The 21573-nt window shown below is 39.1% G+C and overlaps 1 protein-coding gene across 2 annotated transcripts; it reads left to right on the plus strand.

Annotated features, from left to right (window-relative positions):
• Window positions 1-300: 300 nt before the first annotated feature.
• LOC141572451 (calcitonin gene-related peptide 1-like) lies at window positions 301-4099 on the plus strand. Of its 2 annotated transcripts, none has more exons than XM_074337146.1 (5): window positions 301-419; window positions 1493-1585; window positions 2308-2460; window positions 3180-3360; window positions 3940-4099. In XM_074337146.1, the coding sequence occupies exons 2-4, from the start codon at window positions 1500-1502 to the stop codon at window positions 3337-3339; spliced, it is 399 nt and encodes a 132-aa protein (XP_074193247.1). In that variant the 5' UTR covers window positions 301-419; window positions 1493-1499; the 3' UTR covers window positions 3340-3360; window positions 3940-4099. The 2 variants fall into 2 exon arrangements, with proteins under 2 accessions (XP_074193247.1, XP_074193248.1); XM_074337147.1 differs by having other exon boundaries at window positions 3180-3352.
• Window positions 4100-21573: the final 17474 nt, after the last annotated feature.

Below are 21573 nucleotides of genomic sequence, written 5' to 3' on the forward strand. Positions count from 1 at the left end.
GACCACACAGCTGGGGATGGAGCGGAGCACACGTTCAAAACCGGATGAAACTGAACAGGTGAAATTTACCATGACGTCAAATTGTCCTCAAAATCCCGTTCATGGGTGTTCCTCTTGGGCCCCACCAGTCCTCCTCCCCCTTCCATCAATGACCTCAATGCAAATAACAAGTGGGATGATCGTGCTGGATGCCACAGGTTTTAGACGCAAGTGGGTGACACAATCTGTCTGAGTAAAGGGATCCTTCTCATTGGTTGCCCGGAGCTCCTGGACCACCCCAGACCCAGAGCAGCGGGAATAAGAGGAGCTGCTGCTGGCGCTGGAAGGCATCAGAGGCACTTCCACAGAGCTGTCCACTGACGTCAACGCGACTTCGCTACCATTGCTGCTACTCCGAGACACCTGCTACCTGCTGCCAGGTGAGTCCCTAGACTCCTGCTTAGCTGTGTGATTTTATTTATCTCTCCCTCTCCTCTCCTACCTCTCTTTCCACTACTCGATCTCTTGGTCGATTTCCCTGCCAGTCTCAGAGTCTCTGTCCACTTCTCTCTGGGTCTCTTCATCACACAATCTCTGTTTGGTCCGCGATTCATCCCAGACTCGCACCCCAGGTAACGCTGGCCAGTCTCCGTTCGGGGACTCCCCGCTGCACTCTTCCCGCGCAGAGCCGGGCTCGTCTCCCTGCCTCTCACTGCACGCGTTGCTTACACCGCTCTCTGATGCTTGGAGTTCCCCAGGACCGCGCGCAGAGCAGGACGCAGAAGTAACTTTCTGCAGACTGTGCTCACGGACTAGGTCTCGTGCCTCGTGGTCCTCGCGAAATTGGTGCAGAACTTGTCCCAGCACAAGTAGGTGGCAAATAGGTGCTAAGAATTAGGCAGGCAGCCATTAAAGGAAAACCCCCGTTGCGGGTTCTGGGAGCTTTTCTCTCAGTTTAGGTCGTGGGTGCCAAGTTAACACTCTGCTAAGCTTGGTTCTCACAGGGCACTCTTTGCCAAAGTGCGGAGCGCTGAGCAGTAGAATTTGGTCTTCAGTTTCTCAGAGATTCCAGGCGCAGAGGTATTCCCTCTCTACCTACATTCCCCGACATATACCTGTAGGTGTGAGCAAAAGCTCTGGGTTGCTTTATTGGGGCAGCTGTGGTGACAGGGCATTCGGTGACTGTCCTCAGTGGAGACGTGGACAACAGGTGTGTGAGAGGCAGCGGGGTGGGTTGGCAGGGAGGGCGGCTGTGGACTGAGACCTCATCACCCAGGTGTCCCGCTACAGTCGCCCCTGCACTTTTGCTAAACCATGCATACTGCAGGCTCCCTGGATCTTCCAGCGTGACACTTCGCTGCCATGGAAAAAACAAAACAGTGAGGGGAAAGGAAGGGAGCAGCCTGAAGCCACGGAGCCAGGGAGTTACCTGCAGAAGGCAGACCAGACTCCAGGTGTGTGGGCTCATAGAACTCTGAGCTGGGGCGATGGTAACGGGATTCTTCCCTTGCAGACGCATCATGCGCTTCTGGAAGCTCTCCCCCTTCCTGGCTCTTGGCTTCCTGGTCCTGTACCAGGTGGGCACCTTCCAGGCAGCTCCACTCAGGTAAGAGCTCTGCCAGGCGCACACAGCGCTCGTGGCATTAAACAGTCTGTGCTCTGAATGGTGCTGTGCTGCAAGTTTAACTGGCTGGGGGCAGACGGGGGAATGTATATTTTTTCTGATAGAAGGATGTGTAGTTCTCAACTGACAACAGTGATGACATACAATATTCTTTACTGCATATTTCATATTGTTCATGAGTCTCGCACAATGTTTCTGCTTTTTACCAAACCTTTCTGTCTTTAGCCATCCTTTTTGCCTATTTCAGCCATGACCTCAGAAATGAATTGCAGCTTAACCTGCTACTATTTTGCCAATAAATTTGTAGTTATTAAACCTGAGATGTGATCTGTTAATCTTTCTTACTCTAGTACAAATTACATTTATTAAACTGAAACCCTTCTTAGCTTAGCGCTACTTGTAAATGTTATCATTTAATCTTTAATATTGGCTGTATTTAAAACTAGGCTCACAAATTTTCTGAAACTTTAATCTTTCACAAGCCTGCATGATCTGGATGGAGCAGACCACTTCTTCACACCAGAGCCTGACTTCTGGGGAAGCCCTGTTTTTGGAAAGCCACTGGCCTCATGCCCTGTCTACTGGGGGGTGAGGGGGCCACATCCTCAGGGAAAGCGGCAGAAACCAGGACACCTGGCTGCTTATCCTGGGGAGGGGGTACGCAGTAGCTCAGGGCCCCTATTGGGTTTGCTTCTCCTCCCCAGGTCTGCCCCGGAGAGCCTTGAACACCATGCTTCACTCAACGAACAGGATTTTTCACTGGATGAGGAGGAAGCAGATATCCTCCTGCTGGCTGCACTGATTAAGAACTCCATGAGGAGGATGGCCGCTGAGCAGGAGCAGGAGACACAGCCCAGGTGAGGCTGCACACCTGCCCAGCACAGGGCATGCCCTCCCTCCAGTCCTGCCCAAGCAGGCATATCCTGACAGGTAGGAGAGAGACAGCTGGAGAGGTGGCCAGCAGGCGGTCACTGTTCACTTCATCCTGGGGCCCAGCTGTTCTCAGGCTGCACTGAAGACAGAGGTCAGGTGGAGACACTATGGTTAGATCACATGTAAAAACATCCATTTCTGAAAGCTGTTGGGGAAGGTGTGGAATCATTCAGTCAGGAAATTGGTCTGGCGGCACTGAGAGGTCCTCCCAGCCTTGGAGGAGTTAGAGGATTGGTAAGTGTGAAGCCAGACGATGGACCCCATAGAGCTCAGGAGATTTTAGAAACTTGACTCCACCTTGTTAACCTGCCCATGACATTCTTTCACACCTTCAGGGAGTCTTCGCTGTACATTTGCAAGGAGTAAACTGTCTGTTAGTGCTCTGTGTCCCATGGCCAGTCACCAAGAGTCCCCTTTGGGATTTTTGATACCCCTGGAAATGTCTATGGCAAATGATCATGGCTTTTTCCCTCATGGCCTATGATTTTCTGCTGTGATAATTTTGTTTAGTAAGAGAAAAACTTAAGGTTTTCTGGTGCCTTTCAAAACTATTTTACCATGATGGTCCATCCTATGGGGCCAGCTCTCCGCCCACCAACCTCTCACTGACAGGTCTTCTTTTTTTCTCCATCATGTACATCAGCGTCACTGTCCAGAAGAGAGCCTGCAACACTGGGACCTGCTTGACCCATAAGCTTGCGGGCTTGCTGAGCAGAATTGGATTTATGACAAACAGCCACCTGCTGCCCCCTGACATGGTTCCCAAAGGCTCTGGCCGCAAAGCCAGGGACCTTGATGCCTGAGCAGCTAACTCCAGTAAGAAGGTGACACCTTTGTACTGTTGGATGGGAGGATGGATGACTGGGTATTGCAGGGGTGTAGTCCACACTCTAACCCTCCCTGTGCCCATATGGGTAAAAATTCCACAGGGGAAGATGCTTACTCCAGTGTCTGGAGAAGGACACAGAGTCACAGAAGGACAAGAACTGAGACCTCTACATTTTGAGTTCATTTCTCTCCATTTTCCAGTGTCTCTCTGGGACACTGAGATCTGCCAAGAAATATAAATCCTGTTTATTTAAAACACTAGTCCCTGCAGTTATAATTGTGATTATTCTAGTATTCAACTTTGAAAGGTAATCAAAATATACTTGTGGACTATACACTACAATGTTGTGTACATCTGAAATCAGAGCATACACTCGGGGTCAAGAACTGTGTGTGCCCTCTACTACCTATAGGATCATGGGCCACATATTTTCTTTGAGCCGCAGTTTTCCCATCTGGAAATCAAGGGCAACAATAGTATCTACCTGCTAGTATTAGTAGAAAATGAGAGAATAGATGTGAAGAGCCTCACAATTAATAAGAAACTAAATTCTGGCTATTTTGTTTTCTCCTAGGTCACCATGAAGCTGAACTCTACATCTTCCATTCATAGTAAAAGCACCTTGTAGGAAAGCATGGACGACACACATATATGCATGCTCCTTCATGTCGAAATCATTCTTTCATGTTTAAAATAAATTAAAGCTGCATGAATAATAAAGCAATTGCAATGACCTTATGTGCATCTTTGTTATATTTTATTCTATACTCAATAAATATGACAGCATATCTCACTGGGTTATCTGGCAGCGAATCTGGGCCCCATCAGCCAACCTGTTGATGTTGGTAATTTCGCTAAACCTCAGGGAGACACGAAATTGCTGCCTCCTGGGTGTCTGGGGGACACATGTTAGTGCTGTGCCTCAATGGACTTTTTCTTTAAAGAGATCTTATCATTTATGAATTTCACCAAGATAAAAAAAATTAATTCAATACACTCGTTTTAAGGAGTCCCTGCTGCTATTCATACTGTTTTCCCCAGGAGAGTCTCAGGGACCTGTGAACACTTTGTTGACCAGCTGACTCAAATGAGGCAAAGGCAACATGCTGGGGGAGGGTCCTCAGTGTCCTGTGCCCCCAGTTTCTCGTGAAACATTCCTAATGGAATTAGAACACTGTGCATCTCAGAGAGACAATTCACATTTGTTTTCAGTGTGTCCTGGTCCCCAGCTCCAAAGGATATCTGCTCACTTCTCCTTAACTCAGATTTGCCCTTACCCATCCCTGTCTTTCTGCCCCATAAGCACCCTTCATACACCCATAGCCTGCGAAGCCTTTTGGAAACAGTGGTTTATAGTTTCAAATGGAATCACACACTGGCAGACCTAGAAAGGTCATCAGATGCCATCCAATGTAACTCTTTTATTCTGTGACATGCACAGAAGAAAAGTACATTCCCTCTTAGCCTGGGTTCCAAAATGAGAAGTTGGACCTAAACCTGATCTGTAGCCTGGATCCACGTGCAGCCAGCACCAGCTGTGATCATTTTCCCTACCACACACCCATGAGCAAGAAAAATAAATAGATGTTTTTGAGATTTTTGAGGTTGTTTTTCTGTAATATTGTTGTGGTAATAGTTAATGGTGTATATGATTTGAGAGTGTTATAGAGTGAATGATTCACATATTGAAGCCCTAATATGAATCCCCAAATTCATATACTGAAGGCTTAACCCCCAATGTGACTGTTTGGGGATGGGACCCTGAAGGAGGTAATTAAGGTTAAATGAGGTTGCAAGGGAGGGGCCGTAAAGTGATAAGACCGGTGTTCATATGAAAAGAGGAAGAGATACCAGAGATCTCTCGCTCTCTGGCCATGCACATGCAGAGAGGCCAGGTGAGAACACGGTGAATAGACAGACATTTGTAAGACAAGCAAAGAACTTACCACACATCAACACGGATGGGACTTTGATCTTGTACTTCCAGCATCTGGAACAGAGAGAAAATAAATTTCTGTTGTTTAAGCCATCAGCCTGTGGTATTCTGTTACGTTATCAGAGCAGACTAACTTAAGGGGCATTAGTTGATGAAATTATTTTTGCTGCTATAACTTGTTTTTTCTCTTATTGAGATTTTGGGTTTAAATCAATTTGCTCAATAGCCAATGTATCAAATTTACTTGTTTCTTTTTATGAATCCATTTACATTTTGTTTCCTTGATACCATCTTAAGGAATATTTATTTTGTTTCAGTTAAGTCTCCCTCTGCTGAATCTGGATAACATACCTTAAATAAATTAATTGTGTTTTATGTCTAGAATGGATATTTACAATATATTGCAAAACAGTGACTATAAACATACAAGTGTATCAACCTGGATAAATCTCACATATAGTGTTGACTGCAAAATAAAGCAAGTTGCAGATTATATATATATAAGATGATACCATTTGCATTAAATTTAAAATACATATAACATTAGTGTATATAATTTACAGGTACATACATATGTAGTAAAAATGTATAGTCATGTGTATGGAGAATAAACATCACATTCAGAAAAGTGATTAACTTTGAGGGCGTGGGAAGGAGATCACATGAAGAGGGTTATGCAGGCAGCATCTACCATGGTTTTGTTTCTTCAGGTATCATTTGCTAAGCTTGGTAGTTGGTACATATGGATGATTATTATATTCATGTTTAGTGGGAATGAATGCAGTGTGGGGGTATTTTATGTTAAGGCAACTACCATAAAGTTAAAAAAGAATGAATAAATTTTAAATGCCAAAGATAATCTGCTCTGTTCTATAGAAAAATAGGAATAAAAGACCCCCAAAATGAACAGTTTGATAAAAGATACAGTAGTAAATACTCATATAGCTTTAAAATAATTGTAAATTAGTCACCACTGAAAATACTAAGGCTATCAGCTTACATTTAAAAATATATATATCCAACAATGTTTTTTCTGCAAGGGAAAACTTTAGAACAAAAGGATTCAGAGTTGATTAAAATAAATGGGTAGTAGAAAGTATATGACAAATATGAAGAAAAATAAGTAGAGGTAACTTCATAATAGATGATCAAAATAGAATTCAAACCAAAAATTAAAAAAAAAAAACCTATTTGGAAAAGGAAAGATGTCATCTAGTGGGTAAAGGAAAGTAATGGCAAAAAGATATATGTATCATAGATACATGAACCCAAAAACATGGTCTCAAATATTAAAACAAAACCTGACAGAACTGCAGGAGAAATATGTATATCAAGAATTCTTGTTATAGAATTAATGTGCACTTTTAATAAGCCATTCCCTTCTGGAATCACCTCCAAACTACATGGTTCAAAGGTGGTCTGCAAATACCCCCTGACAATATGATAGATTTCAGAAAATATACAGTGTTTACACCCACAAAGGTATAAATGATTTTATTAATAATCAGATCACATCTACTTTCCCCCAAACCATTTGTTAATTAACCAACATGTACCACATTGACTTGAACCATCACCCTTATGATATGCTGATCTCCTGGAGTTTCTTTTCTCTTCTATGGATATGTCTATGTACCAGTAATACAGTTTAATCATTAATAGAAAAAAGGCACCTTATACCTGTCTTTTTTCAAAAAGTTTTGGCATTTTTACATATTTATTCTTCCAGAGGAAAGTTAGAATAATTATCAATTAAAAAATCCTGTTCGAATTTTAATTGACATTGGGCTTTCCAGGTATACAATTGTATCATCTGTAAATAATAGTAAATCTCATTTCATATTTTTGTTCTTTTTATATCAAGTAGAACTTCTTGACAATGTTGGGATAAAAATGGTGATAATAGGTGTCCTTGAGGATGAAGGCTATTGATTTCAGATGGAGTGTCTTTTATCATCTTAATAAAGTATCTTTCTTCTTATTTTATACTAAGAGATTTTTTGAAAAATCATAAATGGACATTGTTTTTTTGATATTGAATTGTATGACTTCTTTATATGTTTTTGATATTAACCGCTTGTCCAATGTATCATTTGCAAATGTATTCTCCCATTCAGAGGGTTCTTTTTTTGTTTTGTTGATGGTTTCCTTTGTTGTGCAGATGCTTTTTTATTTGATGTAGTCCCATTTGCTCATTTTTCCTCTTGTTTCACTTGCTCAAGGAGACATATCCAAAAAGATATTATTAAGACTGATGTCAATGAGTTTACTACCTATGTTTTCTTCTATGAGTTTTATGGGTTAAGGTCCTACATTTAAGTCTTTAATCCACTTTGAGTTTATTTTTGTATGTGGTGTAAGACAGTGGTCCTGTTTCAGTTTTTTGCATGTATCTGTCCAGTTTTCCCAGCTTCACTTATTGAAGACACTGTTTATTCCCCAGTGTATATTCTTGCCTCGTTTGTTGTAGATAAATTGACCTTAAAAGCAAGGGTTTATTTCTGGGCTCTCTATTCTATTCCATTGATCTACGTGTCTATGTTTGTGCCAGTATCATACTGTTTTGATTACTATGGCTTTGTAATATAGTTTGAAATCAGGGAGCATGATACCTCAAACTTTGTTTTTGTGTCTCCAGATTGCTTTGGTTATTTGGGTTCTTTTGCAGTTCCATATAAGTTTTAGGATTATTTATTCCAGTTCTGAGAAGAATGCCATTGATATTTTGATAGGGATTGCATTGAATCTGTAGATTGCTTTGGGTAGCATGGACATTTTAACAATATTAATCCTTCCAATCCATGAGCTCGATGTATCCTTCCATTTATTTATGTCCACTTTAATTTCTTTCTTCATTGGCTTATAGTTTTCAGAGTATAGATCTTTCACCTGCTTGGTTAAATTTATTCCGAGGTATTATATTCTTTTTGATGCACTTATAAATGGGGTTGTTTTCTTAATTTCTCCTTCTGATCATTTGTTATTAGTGTACAGAAATGCAATGGGTATCTGTATATTAATTTTGTATCCTGCAACTCTATGAAATTAATTTATTCTAATAGTGTTAAATTACTGAATTAATTTATTATAAATTTATTGAGTTAATATATTAATTCTAATATCTATTATTGACTTACATATATTTTTGTGTTAACTTTCATTTTTTGTGTGCTTGTTAACTTTCATTTTTTGTGTGCATTAGCAAATTATACTTTTTCATTATAATTTAAAATATTCATATTTGAGGTTGTATCTTTTTTTTCATTCTGGATGTGATGTATCTCTATTTTCCTTTTTCCTTTTCTTTACTCACTTTACCAACATTTTCCATTGTGTTAGACTTTTCAAAGAACGAGCTTTACTATTTATTTTTCAATTCTACTATCTTTCTAGTTTGTAATTCACTAATTTCTTTTCTGCCCACTTAATTTCCTTCACCCATATGATTTTTGAAAAGTTTATTTAGCTGGTCTCTTTGTAGATTTCTGAGTTGAATTATTAAATCAAATTGCTTGTATTCTCTTTTTCTTAATTACTTGTATTTAACCACTTCTTCCCTTTCTCCACTGATAACATCCAAGTCTTCATCATGGTCTTCATCATGTTTTACCTGGACTAGAACAACCTCCCAGTTGATCTCCCTATTTCTACCCTTTTTGCTATGTAGACAATTTTGGAGTGATCTTTTTAACACACAAGTCATATGGTGTCTATCCTCTGCTCAAAACCTTCCACAGGCTCTCCATTCACTCCAAATAAAAGTTAAAGTCCTTATAAGAGCCTAAGAGGTACCATAATACATGATCTGACCGCATACCATTTCTCTGATCTCCTTTTCTGCTAATTACCCCACTACATGCTCCACTCCCAGTTTCCTCAGGGTCTTTACACTTACTTTTTTTTGTTGGTTTTTTTTTTTTTTTTTTTTTGCCTAGAATGCTGTTCCCTCAATGTTTGTAGGACTGCCTTCCCCTTTTCCTGGAGAACTCTGCTGAAATGTTGCCTCAGAGAAGGCTTCCCTTCACTAATCACTCTCTATCCATCCTATTCAGCTTCATTTTTATTCATAGAATTTACCACTATCTGAAATATTATATATTATATATTTATGATTTTTGTTTCTGAGTGCATCTTTAACCATATAACATGTTATGAAATGTAAAGATCTTGTTTTTTAAAATTTTTAAATTTCAGATGTACAAAACAACATAATGATTAGACGTGTACACCTCTCACAAAGTGATAACCCCACCACGTCTACTACCCATCTGACATTGTACACAGCTTTTAAAAATCTCATTTTTAAAATAGTTTATAATTTTTGTTTCGATTGCCACTTTGACTCAAAAGAGTATTATTAAATTTAAAATACTTTAAAAATTATTTTTCAGTTCTAGTTTTTTGCATTTAGGTTTGCTATCATGTTTACTTGGGAAAATTAAAAAAAAATTCTATTAGGTTTATTATATGTTCCTTTCTGATAAATGATTAAAATATATTAGGAAAAAGTAATTTCCCTGAGGTATAAAATTATATATCTGTATCTATCTACCTATATATCTATGTGTATATGTAATTAAAGTGACTAATTTTGAAGGACACTTTGGTTGTTTCCATGTCTAGGCCACTGTAAGTAAAGCTGCAATGAACATCGGAGCACATATATCTTTATGGATAAATGTTTTCAGATTTTTTTGGTAGATACCTAGGAGAGGGATTGCTGGGTCATATGGCAATTCTATTCGTAACTTTTTGAGGAACCGTCACACTGCCTTCCATAACGGCTGCACCAGTCTGCATTCCCACCAACAGTGTATGAGGGTTCCTTTTTCTCCACAGCCTCTCCAACACTTGTTACTATTAGTCTTGTTGATGATAGCCATTCTGACTGGGGTGAGGTGATATCTCATTGTGGTTTTTATTTGCATTTCTATGATGATTAGTGATGTTGAACATTTTTTCATATGTCTATTGGCCATCTCTTTGTCCTCTTTGGAGAAATGTCTATTCAGATGATCTGGCCACTTTTTAATTGGATTGTTTTGGGTTTGTTTTTTGTTGAGTTGTATGAGTTCCTTATATATTTTGGATATTAGCCCCTTATCAGAGGTGTTGTTTGCAAAAATCTCCCATTTAGTTAGTTGCCTCTTTATTTTGTCAATGGTTTCTTTTGCTGTGCAAAGCTTTTTAGTTTGATATAGTCCCATTCATTTATTTTAGCTTTTATTTCCCTTGCTTTGAAGTCTAATTCATAAAATCCTCTCTGAACCCAAGGTCCACAAATTTAGTACCTACATTTTCTTCTATGCAGTTTATTGTTTCAGGCCTTATGTTTAAGTCTTTGATCCATTTTGAGTTAATTTTGGTACACGGTGACAGAAAGCAGTCTAGTTTTGTTCTTTTAAAAACTCATAGACACAGATAATAGTTTAGTGGTTACCAGAGGTAAAGGGGGAGGGAGGTGGTAGATGAGGGTAAAGGGGATCAAATATATGGTGATGGAAAGAGAACTGACTGTGGGTGGTAAACACACAATGTTATATATAGATGATGTATTACAGAATTGTACATCTGAAACCTATGTAATTTTACTAACAATTGTCACCCCAATAAACTTCAATTAAAAAAAAATTAAGCCCTCTGTTCTTTCCCATTATTGAGTCCTTTACACCAGCACCCCCCTCCGTGTGTGTGTGTGTGTGTGTGTGTTTAATGCCTTTCTTCCTATAGCTAGTAGCTACTCTTTCACATCATTCTTTCTGCCTCTAAGATTCTCATGGTGGGAAGAAACTGTTAAGGCTATGTAGACCAACCTTCATGTTTGAACCTCCTCTATAACATACTCCAAGTGGTCTTCTAGCTTAATTTTGAAATTTTGATGTTACTATCTCCTGAGGTAGCTCAATCTATCTTTGGATCACTCTGTTAGAATATTCCTCCAATTGTGAGCAGAATTCACTTTCTTTTCTCTCCTGCTTCACTTGCTTCTTAAGAGATTAATTCTTTGGAAGACTCTCCAGGGAGAGCTGGCTGTGACTAAGACACACCTCTGAATCAAGGACTGGGTATGAATTTGGGGGATTTTAAAGAAAATTATATTTTCTTGATTATGAAGTCCCTGGCCGGACTTTGTTTTCTCTGAGCCATCTCATTAGCTGGAGCCATCCTAGGCAATTATCTAGTCATCCTCAATAATGTGTCTGGGGTAGGGGAGAAGGCTCTTCAGTTATTTGAAGTCTCAGATATTTCTTGTGACAACTTTTCTGGATATTCTTGTAGCAGTTGTTGCACGTAACTGATTGGTAGAGCTAACAAATATATTGCCCTTGGTCTCTGTAGAGCTCTGAGACAAGCACTGTTAATCTGGGCATCATCTTTCCTACTCAGGCTTGCCAGAAGAATGACAAAATTGTTTCTATAAAGAGGAGTAATCCAGAGACTTCCTGGAGAGCTTGGTTTATCTGTAGATCTAGGAAGAGGGTATGAGTGGTTTCTGGCCTACTTAAATGTGGCCAACAATGGCCAAAACCTGTAGAAAACCATTAATAAAGTCAACAAAACTACTTACGATGTGTCATCTGACTACTGTTCTAGTCTCATTTCTCACCAATCTGACTCCAGTTACACTGGCATTGTTTCAGTCTGTCAGAATCTGCATGTTCTTCCAACAGTGTCTTTCAATTGGTCTGTTCTCCCCTTATTCTTGATCCTCAGTTTAGTGTTACTAATCTTTAGATTTTCCCAGATGACCCAAGAGTCTAGGTTATATCTCTTTCTTATTGGACTTCAGAGTGGCCGTATCTTTCTTTCAGTTCACCATTTCAGGGTTAGTCTATCTAGTAGTTTGATTAGTTGATTAATGTTTACTCCCCTTACACTGAAAGTGCCATTCACACAGGGATGGCATCCATTTGCTCTCTATTGGAACACATAACATAATGCCAAGGTAATAGGTGCTCAGTAAGTATTTGAGGCATGAAGGAAGGAGGCAGTTAATACACAGTGTGATAAATGATATCCTTGGGGTAGGCACAGGAAGCTGTATTCTAACCTAATCCAGATAGAAAAGTTTTCCTACATATGTGATGTCGTTTCAAACACATTTATGTATATATTTATTTCAAAGAATTGGCTTGTGAACTGGCAAGTCCAAAATCTGTAAGGCAGGCTGACAGGCTGGAAACTCTCAGGCAGCAGTTGATGGGCAATCTTTTTTTTGTTTAAATACAAGATCTATACATAATATTGCACATAAATTGTACTTTGCTAACAAAAATATTCAACTATTTTATAATGTTACATACAACCAAAGGAAAATACTTTTCTGTTTTGTCCAGTTTTATTAAGATATAACTGACACAGAGCGCTTTATAAGTTTTAGGTGTATAGTGTAATTATTTGACGTACATATATTGTGAAATGATTACCACAATAAGTCTAGTAAACATCCATCATCTAATATAGATACAAAAAAATAAGGTTTTTGTTTCCTTGTGATGAGAACTCTTAGGATTTACTCTCTTAACAACTTTCCTATATATTGCACAGCAGTATTAGTTATAACCATCACATTGTGCATTACATCCCTAAAACTTATTTATCTTATAACTCGAAGTTTGTATCTTTGGATAACTTTCCTCCATTCCCTGCCCTCCACCCCCATCTTCTGCCTCTGGTACCCACACATCTGATCTTTTTTTTTTCTGAGTCCTGGAGGTCTCTTCTCAGTACTTTGGGTGCTGCTAGAGAGAAATAGATTTCTCCAGTCAGGATCCACAAAACGGAGGTAGCCATTAACTCATTGATTTCTACCTTCCTTGTGGGAGTGGTTGCAGTGGATGGACAGTGTAGCCTTTGCAGGGTCACCCTAGGTTGGGGGACTGGTTCTGACAGAGTTCCCCCCACTCCACCTTGACCAAACTCATATCCTTCCTGATCCAATGGTGTTCTGGGATCTCCCCTCAAGCAGGCTGGACTTCTACAAGTTCTCTCTTGCCTATGGATGCCTGCTCAAGTCAGCAATCTCCAGGTTTTTTCTCTGCCCACAGTAAGAGAAGGTGGGGCAGATTTGCTTACTCCAAAACCTTTAGTGAGATCCAAGATCTGTCTGCCAATTTTTGGATGCACTGGTGGGCAAGAGTCATCCTAGATCCATTGGTGTATGGAGATGGGGCCTACACCTCCCGACGAGGTACATTTGTTTGTTGATAGATGTCTAATTAGTTGTTTTAAAAGGGGAAGAGAAGGAGGAATGTCTTACACCGCTATGATGCAATGTCACCCTTTTTCTTGTTTTTTAATGTAAGCATTTATAGTTATAAATTTCCCTTTAGCACTGCTTTTACTGCATCTAATACACTTTGGTTTCTTGTGTTTTTGTTTCCATTCATCTCTAAGTACTTCTAATTTTCCTTGTGAATTCTATTTTGATCTATTGATTGGTTAAAAGTATGTTGTTTAATTTCAACAAATTTGTAAACTTTTCGGTTTTTCTTCTGTTACTGATTTCTAACTTCATTCCAATGTGATTGGAAATAATACTTTGTATGATATCTATGTTTTAAAATCTATTGAGACTTAATTGGTGGCCTAACATATAATCTACCCTGGAAAATGTCCCACGTGTACTTGAGAAGAACATGTATGCTGTTCTTCGGTAGAGTGTTCTATAAATGTCTGTTAGATCCAGTTATTTTTTTCATTAAGTTCTCAATTTTCTTACTTTTCTTCTGCATGGTTGTTTTATCCATACTGAGAGTGGGGTAGTAAAGTTTCTGACTATTATTGTAGAACTGTCTATTTCTACCATTAATTCTGTCAGTTTTTGCTTCTTATATTATGATAATCTGTCATTAGGCATGAAAACATTTATAATGTTGTATCTTTTCGCTGTATTGAGTCTTTTATGAACATACAATATCCTTCTCTTTCTCTTTTAAATCTTTATAATTTAAAGTCTATTTCCTCTGATATTAGTATAGTCATCCCTGCTTTCTTTTGGTTACTATTTGCCTATAATATTTTCCCATCCTTTTCACTTTTAATTTATTTGTATCTTTGCTTCTAAACCAAATTTCTTTTAAACAGCTTATACATCGTTGGGTCATGTGTTTTTAACTACTTGGCTAATCTCTGTCTTTTGATTGGGGAGTTTACTCCATTTACATTTAAAGTAATTACTGATAAGGAAGCATTTACTTTTATCATTTTGCTATTGTTTTTATATGCTTTATAGCTTTTTTTCCTCTCATTTCCTGCATTATTTTCTTCCTTTGTGATTAGCTGATTTTTTAGTGAAATGTTTCATTGATCTATCACTTATTTTTATGTATAATCTATAGCTATTTTCTTTGTGGTTACCATTCAAATTACATTTAACATTCTGAGGTTATAATCTAACTTAAATTTGTACCAGCTTAACCTCAATCACATACAAAAACTCTACTCCTTTGCAGCTCCATCACCTCCCCTTTTGACTGTTAATGTTGCAAAATTATATATTTATACATTGTGTATCCAAAAGCATAAACTAATAATTCTTTTAAATGTGTTTGTCTCTTAAATTATATGAAAAATCAAATGAGGAGCTAAACACCAAAGTTACAATAATACTAGCTTTTAGACCAATTGTTTTTTTTTTCAATGTAATAGTCTCATAAAACATGTAGAAAACAGAAAACACAGTTGCAAACCATTATTACAATAATATTAGCTTTTATAATTGCCCATGTAATTACACTTATTGAGATCTTTATTTCTCCATATGGTTTCCAGTTACTGTCTAATGTCCTTTCATTTCACCCTGGAAGACACCCTTGAACATATCTTGTAGAGAAGGTTTTATGATAACAAACTCCCTTTTGTTTATCTGGGAATGTCTTAATTTGTCTCTCATATTTGAACAATAGTTTTACAAGACATAGGATACTCGGTTGACAATTTTTTCTTTTAGCACTTTTAGTATATTGTCCCACTTCCTTCTGGCCTCCAAAGTTTCTGGTGAGATATCTGCTGATGATCTTTTTGAAGCCCTTGTATGTGATTAGTTGCTTCTCTCTTGCTGTTTTCCAGATTTTTTTTGTCTTTTGAAATTTGATTATAATGTTTCTCAGTATGATCTCTTTGAATTCATCTTATTTAGAGTTAATTTAGATTCTTGGCTGTGTAGATGAACATCTTTCATCAAATTTGGGAAGGTTTCAGTGATTATTTCTTCAAATATTTCCTCTGCCCCTTTCTTTTTTTTCAGTGACTCCTACAATGCATATATTGGTCCACTTGATGGTTTCCCACAAGGCTGTTTGGGCTCTGTTCATTTTCATTCAGTCTTTTTCTTTCTGTTTCTCAGACTCTATAATTTCCATTGTCATCTCTTCTTATTAAGTGATTTTTTTCTTCTGTTCTGGCCTTTGAACACCTCTAGTGAATTTTTCATTTCAATTATCTACTTTTCAACTCCAGAATTTCTATTCAGTTTCTTTTTAGGTTTTCTATCTCTTTATTGCTATTTCCATTATGATCATATGTGGTTTTATTGACTTTCTCCATATCTTCCTTTAGTTCTTTGAGCATATTTAAGACAGTTGTTTCAAAATCTTTGTCGAGTTATCTGCCTTCAGGTCTTTTTCAGGAATCATTTCTGATAATTCACTTTTTTCTTTGAATGGGCCATCCTTTCTTATTTCTTTGTATGTCTGTGACTTTTTGTCGAATACTGGACATTTATATCTAGTCATGTGGTAGTTCTGGAAATCAGATTCTCCCCTTTCCCAGGGTTTGCTGTTTTAGTTCTTGTTTTTGTTTGTTTATTTATTTTGTTAGTAGGTTATCTCTGTGGCAAATATCAACTGAGTCATAAACTTAAGGTATTTCAGGTCTTTTATGAGCCTGTGTTTTCCTTGGGCATGCACAGTCACTTTCTAATTTTTTCCTGTATACATATTTACTTTAGAATATCCTAGAGTTTATATCTGGTTTCCAAAAGGGGAAAAACAGAAAAGAGAGAGGGAGATAAAAAGGGCTCTAATTCTTTAAATTCCATTAAGGTCATTTCAGCCAGAGGCTGAGGGACTTGTAACAATGGGGAGATCTGCAACAATGGCTTACAGCCTCTTTGTATGCGGTCTGTGGTCAAAAGCATCAAGCAGCAATCAGAACACAGATCCCTGATATTTTGAGAACAAGGTCCTTTTTCCCACTGTGGCATATATAAGCCCTGCACAAGGAACATGTGTAAAGTAGCCTGCCATGAGACTGATGATGGGAGTTGGATAGCTGCTACTGTGCTAAGAGCTGAGTTGACCGAAATTAACCACAATTTACCATTCAAGACTCCTCCTGGAATTTGCAAGCCTTCAGTAGCCTCCAGAGTTCCAAAATGGTACATTGGACTGATTCTGCCTGTGCAGTTATTAGCTAGGTGAGAAGACAGATTTCTAAGTGATTGCTGCCATATCCTCAAAAATCATCTTAGAGAGCTAAACCAGGAGCCAGGTACATGTCCCTAGAGAGAAACATGAGATTCCAGCATCCTCAAAGTTACCTTTGGAGCCAAGATGAGAAGACTCCTTTTAGGAAAATGCTGGCACACTTGCTAGAGCAAATTCCTAAATTCCTTTGTCTGGGATGTAGGCATGACTGTGCCTCCACACTCTAGCCATGCAAATAGCCTGGCACAAGGTGCTAAGTCACTAACTCAGTAAGGCACTAATAATAGAGAGTGTTGCATCTGTCCCTTCCGGTGTCACTACTGAGACCATGTTGTCTTTGGGAATAGACCTTGGGAACAGGTGGTCACATCTTGACTCAGCATACCCAGTCTTTGCTCAGATTTCTGAGGTCCTCAGGACAGTGGGACTGAGAAGCCTGAGCAGGCATGTGTAAACAGTTGCATTCCACATGGAGCATACCTGAGCACCAACAGCCTTTCTTCCCTGAGCTGAGCAGCTATTGATTCTTCAGCAGACAATACTACTAGAATATGTGATAGCATAATATATAGAAAAGAGGATTGATCTTGGGGGAGGGGATTGGGGTCCAGGATACCAACCTCTCATATTTGCTCTGCTTTGGGCTCCCTGTGTGGTCTTTGCCAGGCCAGTCCTTACTAGCCTTGGCTTTCCCTTCTATAAAATGGAAAAATTGGAACCATATGATCTGTTAGTTCCCTTTTAGCTTTATTCTGGAGGGATGACAGGAGGATATGGAGTAAAATCTGTGGGTTTGGGATTTTTACCCATCTCTCATATCTTTGGGCACATCAGACACTATCATGCTGATCTGTTTGTTATCTCCATCACAGGATCTGGGGCCTGTCTGGTCATTGGTGCTTTTCATGCTGGTCCTTCATCTTGATAATCTTCTCTGTGCAGGTGCTGACAGAAAAGATGATGCTGTCTAATCTTGGAGGTGTACTGAAACAGAGGGAGCCATCATGGGGCTTCCTGAAAGGCTCACCAAGAGACAGTAGACTTGAGTCACAAGCTACAAGGATTGGGGTTAGACAATGAAAAGACAGGCTGCTTAGAGGAATTGCAAGATTTCCTGCGTTAGAAAGCTTTCAGGAGGAAATAAGTCAAAATCTGGAATTATACTGGAAATTGTTTGTGATGGAAATGACTTCAGAATTTATCTGATTCTTTAAGCGGTTTGGTCATCAGCAATCCCTCATTTTCTGGGGAGGATGGAAGTTTCCCCAAGTTCTCTACAGACCTTTCTCTGTCACGAGGGACTGACTGACCCTTTCTATGGGAACTAGAGGGACAGAGGTCAGTGGGAGTCTCAGCTATGGATGCTTCTGAGTCTCAAAGTGCAGAGGGTTCATGCAGAGACCTCAGTCTGAGGCAGGATTCCCCACTCACAAGTCTTCCAGGCATCTCTAGATCCACAGCTGCAGCTGAAGGAGGCCTCATCCTCACTTAGTGCCTTTGGCTGGGCCCACAGCTCATTCTGGGTGGAAAAATGAAGCCTTTGGAAGCCTGAGGGCAGACAATAATCAAGCTGATATAACCTTGGCCTGGACGTTAGTTGTGCATATGTGTGAGTGAATACATGTGTGGCGGTGCACATGTGTATGCATGCATGTGTGTGTGTATGTGAAAATTACTGTAGGGCAAAGAAGATAAGGTCTGAGGACTTCTACTTCTGTCACTGGCTCATCACTTTGGATCTGGTAGAAGAGTCCTTTGCAAGTTATCTTGCTCTCTTGCCTCTTTGTCTATAAAATGAAGGTGTTGACGCAACTAGGAGCTAGTTATTAATATGGATCACAGGTGAGCATCATGGGCTATAAACAAATGTTGATGCTTGCATAGAAATAAATATAAGGGGGGGAATTGTAATTCTTCCATTACTTTCTAAGAGGATGCTTTTATTTTCTTCAAGACTATGCTTTATTCATGAATTTCCAGCAAGGGTGGATGAGAGAGCAGGAGTCAAATATGTGGGATGTAGAGGCTAAGTAACAAATTAAACCTAGTCCTACTCCTCCAGTTTCTGTCATTTATACGAGGTCTGACAATTAAGTTTGTGAACTCATCCTATAAAAAGTGCTAAATACCTCATTGCTGAATATCACTATGGTCACCTTCGAAGTACTCCCCTTGGGAAGCTATGCACCGATGCCAGCACTTGGTCCACCTTCAAAGCAATTTTGGAACTCTTTTCCTGGAATGGCCATCAGAGCTGTCATTGTACTACCCTTGATGTCCTGAATGTCATCAAAATGTCTTCCCTTTCAATGTTTCCTTTATCGTAGGGTAAAGAAACAAGTCATTGGGGGCCAGATCAGGTGAGTAGGGAGATTATTACAGTTATTTGTTTAGTGGCTAAAAACTCCCTCACAGACAGTGCTGTGTGAGCTGGTGAATTGTCGTGATGCAAGAGCAATGAATTGTTGGCAAAAAGTTCAGGTTGTTTTCATCTAACTTTTTTCACGCAGCCTTTTCAGCACTTCCAAATAGTAAATTTGGTTAACTGTTTGTCCAGTTGGTACAAATTCATAATGAATAATCCCTCTGATATCGAAAAAGTTTAGCAACATCGTTTTGACTCTTTATTTGGACTGACAGAACATTTTTGGTTGTGGAGAATTGGCTGACTTCCATTGTGCACTTCGATGCTTTGTTTCAGCATCATATTCGTACGCCCATGTTTCATCACCAGTGATAACATGGCCGGAAACATCGTCTTGCCTCTCCAGAGGTCCTGGCAAACTTTGACTCTCCTTTGCTTTTGTTCATCGATTAGCTCCTTCGGAACCATTTTTGCACACACGTTTCTCATTTTCAGTTAAGATTTTCCAATTTCTCCATCGATGTTTACTTGGTCTGCAATGCTTCTCACAGTCAGCCAACAATTTTGACACAAAAGTCAATGAATTTTTGCAATGTTTTCATCAGTTCTGCTTATTACTGGCGGCCCTGACCTCTCTTCATCAAGAAAATGTTTAAGGGCTGGCCCAGTGGCTCAGGTGGTTGGAGTGCCACCATCCTAACGCAGAGGTCGCTGGTTTGATTCCCACATGGGCCAATGAGGTGCGCCCTCTATAGCTAAGATTGTGAACAACAGCTCTCCCTCCCTGGAGCTGAGATGCCATGAGCAGCCGGAGGTTGGCATGGGCTGCCATGGGCTGCCAGGAGCGACCGGCAGCCAGCGAGAGCAGCCGTGGGCTGCTGTGAGTGGCCCACCGAGGACTGGTGAACGACTGCCTCAGCCCAGGGGAGCACAAGGCTCGTAATACCAGCATGGGCCAAGGAGCTGTGTCCTACACAACTAGACTGAGAAACAATGGCTTGAACCGGAGTTGTGGTGGAAGGCGGAAGAAAGGGAAAAAAAAAAGAAAGAAAAATGTTTAATCCATTTGTACACTGCCATTTTCTTCATGACATTATCCTCATAAACTTGGACTAACATGTCCCTGATTTCACTTCCACTCTTGCCAAGTTTAACAAGAAATTTAATGTGTTGGTTGTACTAATTCAGGCTCAAACATTCTTGTGACAGCACACAAAAACACGCAACAACAATAATTAACACCACTCAGCAAGACACCGCCACACATTGACATGAACACAGCTGTGAGACACTGATATACCAAGGTTATGAAATTTTACTAAGCTGTTTGTACAGTGCTGCCAATGTAAGCACATGCTGGCAAGTTCGTGAACTTGTCAGGCCTCATACATAGTTGCCCCCTGGGCAGGGATAGACAAGGAGAAGAATTTGGGTGTAGGCTGTCATACATTCCAGCTACGTGATGTTCTTCTAGAAGCTCCTGGGATTCTTGAATTGTAGAACATTAAGAGCAGTAGGCAGTGGTGCTCTGGAACGGAGTCATACTAGCTTGTAAGAGCTGATCTTTAAATTTTTAGAAATGTTGAGCCAGTTATTAAACACCATTGAGCGATTATTAAAATTAATTTATATAAACTCAAATTTTAATTATGCTTTAAAAAGTTAATACTCAAAATTCATCACTTCCTAAGTATTTGACTACATGTTACTATTATCTATGGTTTTAAGATTAATTACATCTATTTTATCTATAAACATATGCTATTCACATTTTTTCTCAATGTTCATTCACTGATTTTGCTTTGGCATCTTAAACTTGACCATGGTAAGAGTATTTACACCACTGAAAATAGCAATTCTGTTACCATTCATGGTTTGGTGGCTTTCTTGATTGTCTAAACTTAAGAAATTATGGAGAAATATTGAAATGAAGATTAAACTTCAAAATGTATCAAGTTGGTAGCTGGTACATTATGAATAGCATCAAAAATTGAGGAAATATTCTTCCAGTATTTTAACACTGATATCCAATTCTTCAAACAAGTTACTCATGCCACTGAAAAATAAGAGAAGTTCCAACATATGTCTCCATTGTTTCACTTTTATCTTATTACACACACAAAAATAAATAAATAAATAAAATTGACTAACACTCATGCCAGAACTATACTCTTTCATTAGTTACAAACACAGGTTGACTACTGATACAAGAGTTCTGCAAAAATCAATAAAAGCACTTTTGAGGATTAATTGGGTATGGAATTTATGAGAATGACTACAGAATATTTTATTATTTGTAAATTTTGTGCTTCACACTCCTTATATCAATAAACTTTATGATAAACTTATAGGCATAATTTATCTTTTAGAGAGCCAGTAATTAAACATTTCCAGCGTAGTAATGGAGTAGTGCCCTTGGAACTCTTGGGAAATTGGAAGTCCACATAAGGGGCATGACTTGTGAGATCATACACAGCC

This window comes from Rhinolophus sinicus, linkage group LG06 (genome assembly GCF_036562045.2).
Source record: "Rhinolophus sinicus isolate RSC01 linkage group LG06, ASM3656204v1, whole genome shotgun sequence".
Lineage (NCBI taxonomy): Eukaryota > Metazoa > Chordata > Mammalia > Chiroptera > Rhinolophidae > Rhinolophus > Rhinolophus sinicus.